This window comes from Etheostoma cragini, chromosome 4, assembly GCF_013103735.1.
Source record: "Etheostoma cragini isolate CJK2018 chromosome 4, CSU_Ecrag_1.0, whole genome shotgun sequence".
In the NCBI taxonomy this organism is placed as follows: Eukaryota; Metazoa; Chordata; class Actinopteri; order Perciformes; family Percidae; genus Etheostoma; species Etheostoma cragini.
Window position 1 is genome coordinate 23,554,573 of NC_048410.1, and position 11,895 is coordinate 23,566,467.

At 42.5% G+C, this 11,895-nt stretch overlaps 1 protein-coding gene and 1 long non-coding RNA gene across 2 annotated transcripts in view; one reads left to right on the forward strand and one right to left on the reverse strand.

The window, feature by feature from the left end:
- The window catches only part of LOC117943089, a 16,743-nt gene extending 10,889 nt beyond the window's left edge, over positions 1-5,854 (reverse strand). The window contains exon 1 of the long non-coding RNA XR_004656285.1: positions 5,844-5,854. This is a non-coding gene — a long non-coding RNA (uncharacterized LOC117943089). The remainder of the gene's footprint in view (positions 1-5,843) is intronic.
- Positions 720-9,220, forward strand: kctd6a (potassium channel tetramerization domain containing 6a). Its single transcript, XM_034868984.1, has 6 exons — positions 720-868; positions 2,173-2,270; positions 3,390-3,559; positions 5,554-5,806; positions 8,352-8,510; positions 8,736-9,220. The coding sequence occupies exons 2-6, from the start codon at positions 2,244-2,246 to the stop codon at positions 8,844-8,846; spliced, it is 720 nt and encodes a 239-aa protein (XP_034724875.1). The 5' UTR covers positions 720-868; positions 2,173-2,243; the 3' UTR covers positions 8,847-9,220.
- The last annotated feature ends 2,675 nt before the right edge of the window (positions 9,221-11,895 follow it).

Here is an 11,895-nt window from a genome sequence, read left to right on the forward strand (position 1 = left end):
CTAACTACTACATATCCCCGCCGTATTTTGATTACATCGCCAATACGTCGTGCCGACGTATGTGTGCTAACTGGGTATTGATCATATCTAGTAACGAAGTGTAAACCAAGGGTACATCACCAACCCCACTGTCTAAAACCTTCTGAAATCCTGCATTCACAAATGTCATTTAATTCAATAACAAAAGTATTAGCATTAAAAACCGATTCATCAAAATAGCCCATTTCAGAATTATGCTATTGGATTAGTTATGCATTAACATGTTCAACACATCAATAATGCAGCTGCAAAGGTTTAATTACCGTATACACTATGGTGCAACTAATCTATAATAATGTATTAGTTTATTTGTTTTAATAATAATTTACATAAGTAACTGTAAATGAAATGCAGTACTATACGCACTACCTAATGCCCCCTAATATCAACGGATCCTCAGTGGAGAGGGTGGATATGACAGCTTTAAGTAGCCTACCTTGGTTTCCAAATCACCGATTAAATTGTGTAGAGAAGAAAAAAGTCGCGGGAAATTTTGCTTTCTCATTGCAGTCAACATAAACACAGAAGTTGGCCTACATTAGCTGGAATGCGCTGACACTGACTGTAATACTTATTTTGTATTATTCTCATCTATAAAGTAACACAAAATTGATCAGACCATCATCAAATCAATTTCATTTCTACGGTAACCACGCATTTTTCTATTAGTTCTTATTTTGATAAGTCCTACCGGAAGTGGCCTCACATTTGGAAGAACTGGAGCTAGCTAACTGGTGGACGTAGATGGACAGGTTACCGGTAGGTAGTTTGGAGTTGTTCTGGAGCTTTTACCTTCGTGTCGCGGTGAGCATTGATGGCGCAGTTATAGGTAAGACCGGGACGGACTTTTAACATTTTAATTAACCTGTCGAAGTGACGGTGTGACGTCTTCTTTGCATAAACACCGTGCTAACTAACTGCCCGTGCTAACTGCAATTATGGCAGCGAGACACCGAGACGCTTAATTAGAACGGAGAGGGAGGGGGAATCAGCACACACATACACGGCAGGCTATTAACTCAGGTGTTTCAATTATCATCCTTCATGTGTAAACATTGTGTGGCAAAACAGAATACACGTTTACTGGATGACGCACGTATGGAGCTAGACCAGTGCGTACCTCTAACAAGACCACATTTAAATAATGTGACAGTGTCAACAACAGCTGGACATGTACATTAGCATCAATATATACCTATGATATGGCCCATTTCTATTTCAGCCCATCATTTATATAATAAAGAATATTTATTGTTTTCTCTTTGTGTGTGTGTGTGTGTGTGTGTGTGTGTGTGTGTGTGTGTGTGTGTGTGTGTGTGTGTGTGTGTCCTGGCAAAATGGGGCCCTGGACACGTACTGTAGGGTCCATGGACTGCATGTAAAATAGTGGATGTAGCAACCTGTCAACAGATATACGTTGGGACGTGTGTGTGTGTGTGTGTGTGTGTGTGTGTGTGTGTGTGTGTGTGTGTGTGTGTGTGTGTGTGTGACTGATTTAGTGAGACATTTAGACATCAAACATTGTGCCCCCTTTGTGTTAGCGGACGGGACATAGGCTAAACAAAAAATCAAATATATCTTTCCCAAAGATGGTCTTTGTCATTTTAGGTAGTTTTTATTACACTGCAGTATTAAGGTCTGACTCTATGTCTAATGTTTTTTTTTTTTAATGACTTTGGTTCTCATTTCATTTCACAAGCCAGCCGCATCACAAACGCTACAGACTGTATAAATAGGTTTTAAAATGCACCCAGTGCTCTCCCTTCTCTTCATTGAGGCCTCTGTATTTACAGGCTTGGTCGTCATTGTTCATGTGTGTAATAAACATTACACTTTGTAAGAAAAAAATTGTGACAAAAAATCGTGATTCATATTTTTCCCCGAATCGTGCCGGCCTAATTAATGTGTTCATCACTTTAATGTAAAAATGAAATGTGTAGCTAAAAGTGCCTCGAGTACAGTAAGTCCACACCTCCTCATGTTGTTTATCACTGGCTGGCAGTTAGTGGAAAAAAATCAGGGACACCAGACTAATCAGCCAGATGATGTCTGGACCATGGCAACACAGCATTAGCTGGCCGTTTATCTCCATGACAACCATCTAACAAGCAGCTGTTTTTCTTCTTGTTGCAGGTGTTGGTGGAAACAAAGAGAGAGATGGTCTTTTTAACAGTCTGACCTGAAGAAAAACAACAGTCTGCCAAATGAAGAACGGAGACCTGGGTCACATGGTGTGTGTCTGTGTCTGTGTCTGTCTGTCTGTCTGTCCGTCAGTCATCCATCATGCGGGACTTCTTCAACAAGTGTTACTGGTAACCTTTTCCAACACACCTGCCCCAACAAAGAAGTGTGCAAAAGTGCTTTATGAATCGGATATAATCAGTAACCAGTAGGCTTGTGCCGATTGGTGATCAATTCGTATATCAAAGATCGGTAGAATGATCGGCAATAGTTTTTTTCTACATTAAAGAGATTTTAACTAACTTATTATCAGAACTGTAACATCTAGAATCTTAGCTTACTCTACATTTTCTGGTTTAGCAGTAAGTCCACCCGCTGTCAGTCTCTTCTTCATGGATCTCACAGCTGATGGGCTGGGCTTCTTTTCAGCCTATCTACTACTAACATTAACGATCGAGTTTCTCTGGTGTAGAGCTTTGCTTCCTACACGACAAGTAATTACAGTTATTACATGTTCAGTTGTCACATTAAAAGGGAAATAGCTACATTTGACGCGCAGAACAACAGAGAGTGAGAGAAGCAATCGCTAACATCTAAGAGGAGAGGATTAGAAAGAAAGTTGCTAAAAGGAGATTGCTAAGTGCTTGAGGAAACTAGTGTAATGTTAGGTTTAAATGTAAAGTGCATAAGCTGCGGAAGCAAGACGATCAGCCCATCGGCAATCTCGAGTAACCACAATTGGATGATTTATAAATATTAGATATTGCCCAAGCCCAATAACCAGTCTTCTGCCCTATAACAACGCAATGTATCGTCATGGCCTAGTTCAGTTTCAACGGTTCTGGTCATTTAGGGGCTATGACATGCATTATATCAACAACTGTCCTACTTTTTAGAAATTCTTTAACAAATTAACAGGTTTGATTCAAATATGTGGTTGATTTATCAAAATAGTGCCCACTTGAAAATTTGCTACACTTTTTGAGATCAAAATAAAGGTAGGGTTAAACAAACACAGAAACAAAGGACTCAGGTGTGTAATCACTTCTTCTCTCAGGAGTTCAACCTCCGGACATCAACCAGCCAAGAGCACAAGTTCCTTCTTGGTGTACCTAGTTTTGACAAAAGCCTTCAGTGTTTTCTCTGAGTGCTGTTGCTGCTCTCTCCAGATGGGGGAGCCTGTGACTCTGAATGTGGGCGGCTGTGTGTACAGCACGTCTCTGTCCACGCTGCAGCGCTATCCTGACTCCATGCTGGGAGCCATGTTTGGGGGAGACCTGCCCACCGTCAGGGACGCAAACGGAAACTACTTCATTGACCGTGACGGCCTGCTTTTTCGGTGAGTGTGTATTTTTAGGTGCATGAGTTTGTGTGTCAGTGTGGTATAGTCAAGCAGCAACTACTGAGGTTGAAAAAATTAAGGCAAGGCAGAGTCACGGGAAGTCTATCACTTTCCACTTTTTTCATGTTTAACTTTAAACTCCAGTCGCATCAAGCAACATCAACGGAATGTTATAAGGAACATTGGGATGGTGCAACAAGGCAGGCCGGCTTGGTTTCTTTGGGGAATTGTAAAGATGAACAAAAAATATGTTTAAGGCATTTCCTCCCTAACTGGGATGTTTTAGGACCAATTTGGCGGGGATTTGCTATGGACAAAATACACACATGGCGATACACTGCTAAGAGCAAATGACGTTAAACCATGTATCCAGACAATTTAAAGAGCTCACGTTACCGTATTATTAACTTCCTTTAATGTTGTATGTCCATACAAGGCGATTGGGATTGGTTTGATGTTTCGGAGTGAGGCTCCAAAATGTGTCCTGATGAACGCTGCTACGTCCTGCTACGTCCAGCTATGCCCTGCTGTGTCCCGCTGAACCCTGCTGTGTCCTGCTGTGTCTAGCTATGCCCTGCTGTGTCCTGCTGTGTCCTGCTGTGTCTAGCTATGTCTGGCTGTGTCCTGCTGTGTCCTGCTGTGTCTAGCTGTGTCCTGCTGTGTCCTGCTGTGTCCTGCTGTGTCCTGCTGTGTCTAGCTGTGTCCTGCTGTGTCCTGCTGTGTCCTGCTGTGTCTAGCTATGCCCTGCATTGCCACACGACAGACTGTTACACCCTGCAGTGCTCTGCTGTGACATTAACTACTACTACGACTACTACTACCATTTTTTTTGCTCTATAATCTTTGTTGTGATTGTTATTACCACAGTGCATCACACCCCCAACCGGCACCGTCAGACCCCCCCTACCAAGAGACTGGGTCTGGCCAAGGTTTCTTACTAAAAGGGAGTTTTTCCTCGCCACTGCGCATGGTCACACTGTCGCATATATATAATTATGAATTATAGAGTCTGGTCTAGACCTACTCTATTTGTAAAGTGTCTCGAGATGACTTTAATTGAATTGAATTTAAAGAAATGCAAACAACCCAGAGCGTTTTTTCTCCTATCCAGGATTGTATTTTCCTGTTGCCAGACATTCCTCCGCAGCACTGTGAACATAGGTTGCTGCTTTAATCCCCAGACCGACAGGATCAAATCTGACTGGGGAAAATGTAAGTGCAGCGCTTGTCCCTCCCTCATTACCACCACTGAGGTGCCCTTGAGCAAGACCCTTAACCCCCAACTGCTGCAGTGGAGCTGCTTAGTGGCCAGCAGAGCAGACTGTGGTTGTACTGGGCAACTTCCAGGCATGAAAGTGTAAATGTGACAGGTCGTCGTTGCAAATCAGAATAATTTTATAATTTATACTCTTTATTGATCCGCTATGGGGGGGATTACAATTTACACTCTGTTGTTATAACACACTACACACAGGCCTGAAATACACACACATGCTCAGGTCCTATACATGCACTAATGGAGAGATGTCAGAGTGGGGGTGCTGCGACTGCTGAACAGGCACCCTGAGCGCTTGAGGGGGGTTTGGTGCCTTGCTCAATACGAGAGGGTCTGAAGAGACTCACCTGGATAAATAAAGGTTAAAACACAAGGCAGTGCTTTGTGAACTGGCATCTCTCCAGTTACCAGTCCACACTCCGTACTTTTGATCCGTACGAGGACTCAGGTTCTTAACCCAACTCCATACGGATTGAGCTACTGCTGCCCAGAGAAGAGAGAAGTTGTTCTCAATCAACTCACCTGGATAAACAAAGGTTGAAAAAAAAAAAAAGCAAAGATGCAGGTATTTAAACACCAACCAGGGCTCAACTACACCCTGGGGTCCTACAGCAGCTCTCTAACCTCCCGTCTTGACTTCAATTGAAAGCAGAGTCTTGCAGAATCACCGGCTCAGCAGTTTGGACTGATACGATCTCTGTTTCTGCTCTTTCAGCTACATCCTCAACTTCCTGAGGACGTCAGAGCTGACGCTGCCGTGCGACTTCAAGGAGACAGAGTTGCTCAGGAAGGAGGCTGACTTCTATCAGATCGAGCCCCTAATCCAGTGCCTGGGAGACCCCAAACCCCTGCTGCCCTACCCCACTGACACTTACGAGGAGGTGGTGGAGCTGTCCAGCACCAGGAAGCTGTCTAAGTACTCCAACCCTGTCGCAGTCATCATCACCCAGCTCACCATCACCACCAAGGTCAGTGGCAAAGCGTCTGAACTTAAAATGTAATTACATGCATTATTATTTCTCTTCAGACTCTCTTGTCTGCTACTGTCTCTGTATTTTTCTTGTTCATTCACCACATGGGAATCACACATCTCAGAAAAAACATTCACTTTCACTTCACCTTTTTAACACTTTAAACAGTGTTTCCTACAGAATTAGATTCCACTTGGGATGGTAGCTGGCGGTGTTGAGAAGAGGGACACCCATGATTTCTTAGATTAATTATTAAGTAATACTGTGTATATGATGTCATACAACTAGGGCTGCACAATTAATCAAATTTTAATCGCGATCACGACTTCCCACGATCAAATTTGCGTGATCAAGCTATTAGTTTTTTAAAGCGTCATTTCCTAGAACGCTCCGGGTTTTTTGCATAGCGCATCTACCGCTCTGTTAACCCGTCTGATCATAAGCCAGCCAGAGTAGTTCTCTGCACCCCGTGCAGGTTAGTTTCGAGCTGTAGACCGTCACAGAGGACAGAGTAACGGGAGGACAACTCAACACATAGCAGTGGGTTATAAGTCGGTCTCAAGGTTTACCAGTAAACGCTGGTACACTTTGTCCCGTCTGTTGTTTTTCAAACAGCAGTGACCAGTGCTAGTAGCGTCGATTAGCTGTTAGCTCCTCTAGGACGCACCGGTGCTAATGTCCTTTCATCCGCTGCAATGCTGTTTATATGGATATGGTTTAATTTTGTGTAACATGACCATTTCGTCTGTAGAGCTGTGCCTGGGTTGGATCTCTCCTCTGCTCTCTCTCCTCTTACTCGCCTCGCGGCACCGCCACACAGCGCCGGTCCACACTTCTGACATTTGTCTCCAGTTTTTATTTTTTATTAACACAGCTGTATATTGTTAAGTATGAGGGGCAAACCTGTATTTGTACCAGTGTTTCCGCGGGTAACTCTGCTATCGCGGCCGCCACGGCGAAGAACACAGAAGAAGTTATTGAATGCAACTAACTTCAGGTCGTACAGTAACCGCGTGTGAGACGGAGCTGCTGGACCTGGGCCAGAGATGTGACCCACGGCCAGATATCATAGTTCATAAAAATGCAGCGCAGTGACGATACAGACGTTTCATACACCCAACGTGTGTATCCGCCATTGGACCCGTGCTGGACCCGTTCATAATGAGTCGGCCGTCTCTCTCTGAGTAGCGTCCATCACACTCCTTCTCGCAGTTATAAATAGCCTATTTGACGTTAACATTTGTTTTGGTTAAAATCAACAAATTATCGTGAGAATAATCGTTATCAAAATTTTGATAAAAATAATCGTGATTATCATTTTGGCCATAATCGTGCAGCCCTCCTGTCTGGCCACACTGGCTGCAATCAGGCTCAGAGCAGCCACTCCAGCCTGCGCACGTCTCGTATATTTCTTATGCGAGCAAATGTGTCAAGCCAGGTGTGTAATCACATACAGTAATGCTACACACAGGTTTATGGTAGTTTATGGTGTCTGCCTTCACATCTGTGTCTACAGCGACATGCAATCAGGCACAGACAGAGTGACACACACACACACACACACAGTGAGAGAAAGAGAGACGTTCTGTAGAGTGAACAGGAGACCGTTCTGTAGAGTGAACAGGAGAAATGCGCAGCTGGTATAAACAGCCAGGCACACTGCCAGGCACGAATCTACGCTTTACCTGTGGTGTGTTTTTCCGGCGTAATAGTCAATAGGCTAACGATAAGATAACCTGTGTCTTTAGCTGCATGCTACTAGAAGGTTAGCTACGCTGTGTCAGTTTTTTCTTTTGTTCTTTGAACACAACGAGAGAGAAAAAAAGCCGGGGGAATCACAGATCCTGCTTCTGATTTTAATAGCTGGAGGTATTTTTGATCAATTTTTGATTTCAAATCTAAATTGTCACAACCCTAACAGCAGCGATATAATAACTATATGATAAGTTGTGTTTGAGATTTCTGTCTATGAAAGGGAAATATTTCCTCGCCACCAACGTCAACTGCTTGCTCATTGGGGAATGTTGGCTCTCTGTAAAGTAGAGACTGTGGTCTTGATATGCTCCAAATGAAATGTGTCCTGAGATTGCTTCTGTTATGATCCAACACTATAAATAAACACATAACAGACAGAACACATAACTTAGTTTGGTTTCTTAGGCTGCTTGCCTTTCGGGGTTGTAAATAGAACTTTTGGACCTTTGAATTTCAATTCAATTTCCCCCCATTGTAGTAATCCTGAGACAGAAATGGAAGCGTGAAGGGATAGTCAGAGAGAAAGAGAGAGAGTCTTTCTATGGTCCTCCTACTGCTTTTGACACAGAATTGCTCTTCTAGTGTTACATTATTAAGTGAATGCTCTGCTTATTAAATGTATTTCAAAATAGGCTACATATAATGATTTACTGTGAAAGCAAGCAATTCTATGCAAAATCAGACATTCGGCACCCTCACATAGCCAGAATAAAACAAGAAAAAAACATATTTTAAATATATAGTCACACAACTCTTTATTTTTACTTCTTTCTTTTATTTTTTTTAGGTCCATGCGTTGTTGGAGTCCATCTCCAGTGGTTTCACAAAGTGGAACAAACACATGATGAACAGCAGAGACTACCAGGTGTCCTTCACCTTCGGACCATGTGACCACCAACAGGAAGTCAGCCTGCGTGTCCACCTGCTTGACTTCATTGCCAAAGCTGTATGTGGCTTTCATCTATGTCTATGACATTGTGTACAAATTATCCTCCTGCTACAAAACACGGGTCAGATCAGTTGGAGTTCTTTAACTGTTGACATAGACACAAAACAAAAGCATCAACAACTAATGGGTTGTCCAAGAAAACATTTTTAAAGTCATGGCTAATAGGAAAATGTGCAGGTTTGTGGTGCTATGACTTAGTTTGTCTGTTTCATTATTTTTCAGGGATTCACAATACGCAACACACGTGTTCACCACATGAGCGAACGGGCCAATGAGAACACGGTCGAACATCATTGGACGTTCTGCCGACGTGCCCGCAAAGTCGCAAACTGATGGATGAACTGATGGAGACAGATTTGTTGAGAGACAGAAGTTGTTCAGGGTGTCGACAGACAGACAGACAGATCATTATTTGTGGAGGCTTTTTTGTTAGGTGTTAATGATTTGTACAACATGTGTTGTTTTTTAATCACAAAGAAGTCATTTATTTGGAAAGTTTTTTCTCTCAGCTGGTGAGGTTACTGAAGGCTAGCACATAAGCTACATGTAGTACGATATGATGAGACGTTTTTGAATCACATGTTTATCTATCCCATATAGCTGCAATGTTTGGGCCACATATTGTAAGGTAGCTACATATCGGGCATATCAATAGTATCACAAATTTATTGTAGTAATTACCAATTAAACACTTGGGAATATTCTGATCTCAAGTCTTCTTTACTCACTCAGTTCTTCTTTTGTCAACCTTTCTCACAGAAGTATATGGACCAGTTTTAGACTAATTTAAAGGATATCTTCACATTTCTTATGAACATGTTGTTTGAACATGTTTCTTGTTGTAATAATTTCCCCTGTCCAATGATAAAACTTTAATGAGCAAATGCTTGACTTGAGCAACAAAACATTTAAGCAGCGTTTGACGGGTCCTCGCGCCTCTGCGCACGTCACGGTTACTGGCGGATGCTGCTCCTTGCGACTGCATTTGCGCGGCACCCAGACACCGCACATCAGCACCAATTAAAAGGTTACTCCAATCTGAGTTCAATGGTATCTCACACAATACTCTACAACAGTTCATTATCTGTGAAAAGGGGTGTGGCCAAAGCATAGGGGCCGGGGTAAACCTTGACCAATTAACAAGTAATTCTGTGCTGAGTTCAGTGATGCTTCACACAAGGCTCTACATCAAACCGGTCATAAGTTATAAAAAAGAGGTTGTGGCTACAGCATAGCTGGCAGGTCAAACCACCGATCAAAAAGAAACTGCTGAGTTCAATGATACTTCATATAAGACTCTACCTTAAATGGGTCACCAGTTATGAAAGGGGCGTGGTTTGAGCATAGGGGGCTGTCCAAACTACCAACAATGAAGAAGGAACTCTGCTGAGTTCAATGACACCTCACACGAGATGTAAACCGGATGATGTTTGTCATATAAGGCTGATTTCCTGTGTCCAGCAGGGGGCGCTCTGACCAAACGACAGTTTTGGCCTTAAAATATCCTTAAGCCTGGACTCTTATCAATAGTAAGAAATGTCGGCCAATTTGGACAATGTACACTAAAGTTACAACATCTTCTTTGTTCATTGATAAATGCTCAAAATGGCCGCCAGGCCATGTCCACACTGTGGGTTATAAAGTTTTGCTTTTAATAACTTCATCTTGAAGGTGTTACAATGGTACAGACCGAATTTGAAGTCCAATAGATGAAATCTAGTTTGTTAAAGTATAGCACATTCACTTTTAGGTCTACTTTCTGTTGCCACTAGGGGGCGCTATGACTTTGAGCCAATATCAGCCTGTAGATTCAATCAATTTTATTTATAGTATTAACTCATAACCAGAGTTATCTCAAGGCACTATACAGACAGAGTCGGTCTCACCACACTCTATAATTTAAGGACCCAACAGTTCTAGTAGTCTCTTCCAGAGCAAGCAGCAGTGCGACAGTGGTGAGGAAAAACTCCCTTTTAGGAAGAAACCTGGGACAGACCCAGGCTCTTGGTAGGCGCTGTCTAACGACTGGTCGGGGTTGAAATGAAGAGTGCCAATAACAGTCACAGTAAAAGATAATTGAACAGTGACTAAAAGTTCATGGCATAGCAGGGCACTGCATGGCATTACAAGGCACAGCGGAGCGTAGCAGGATGTAGCAGGGCATAGCAGGACGTGTAGCAGGACCATGGCGACCGCTGCAACCATGATTTTGGAGCCTCCCTGATCCAAGGAAACATGCTGGGGAGCAAAGAACATAAGGACTCTGGGAATGACTCCCCAGAACTAGGTTAGTAACAAGCATTTCTGGGACATGGATTCACACACATGGAAAGATAAAGGAAAGGGCAGATCAGTGTGTCAAAAGAGCCTGGTCAGGCTGCCCTGCCTCCTTTTTATTATATTATTGATTATATGGAAAATTAATCTGACAACTATGAAGAGAATAAGAGAAGGGGAGCCGTGCACTCCCTAACTATAAGCTCATATATATATATTTATACTGTTAAATGTGGTAACGGTGTCTGCCTCTTGAACCCAGACCGGAAGCTGATTCCACAGTAGAAGAGCCTGATGGCTGAAAGCTCTGGCTCCCATTCCACTTTTAGAGACTTTAATAACCACAACCATTCTGGGAGCACAGTGCTCTAGTGGGACAATAAGGCACTGAGAGCTCTTCAAGATAAGATGGTGTTTGACCATTTGTAGGTCAGGAGAAGGATTTTAAATTAAATCCTGGATTTTACAGGACGCCAATGCAGAGAAGCTAATACTGGAAAAATATGATCTCTTTTCTTAGTTCTTGTCAGAACACACGCTGCAGCATTCTGGATCAGCTGGAGAATCTTAAGGAACTTATTTGAGCATCCTGATAATAAAGAATTACAGTAGTCCAGCCTGGAAGTAACAAATGGATGGACTAGTTTTTCAGTTCTTGAGACAGGATGTTCCTAATTTTGTCAATGTTACTAAGAGGAAAAAAGCTGCTCTTGAGGTTTGTTTTAGATGGGCGTTAAAAGATATATCCTGATAAAAAATAACTGATTTCTGACAGTAGTGCTGGTGGCCAGGGCAATACCATCCAGAGTAGCTATATTCCTAGATAATTAGTTTAGTTTGGAAGTGTTTAAGAATGAGTTTAACGTCAGAAGATTGTAGGTCATGCAGGATTTTATAACATTTATGCATGCTTGAAGTTTAGCTAACCAACTGGTTTTGTCTGGCTTGATTGATAGACATAATTGAGTGTCATCCAGATAACAATGAAAGTTAACTGAGTGTTTCCTTAACATATTGCCTAGAGGAAGCATATACAGTGGTGTGAAAAAGTGTTTGCCCCCTTCCTCATTTCCTGTTCCTTTGCATGTTTGTCACACTTAAGTGT

Bases quoted from the DNA above. Each gene is read 5' to 3' on its own strand.
- kctd6a (XM_034868984.1), top strand. From the start codon at position 2,244: ATGAAGAACGGAGACCTGGGTCACATG. The intron at 2,271-3,389 runs GTGTGTGTCTGT...TGCTCTCTCCAG, and splicing joins ACGGAGACCTGGGTCACATG to ATGGGGGAGCCTGTGACTCT. The intron at 8,511-8,735 runs GTATGTGGCTTT...ATTATTTTTCAG, and splicing joins TTGACTTCATTGCCAAAGCT to GGATTCACAATACGCAACAC.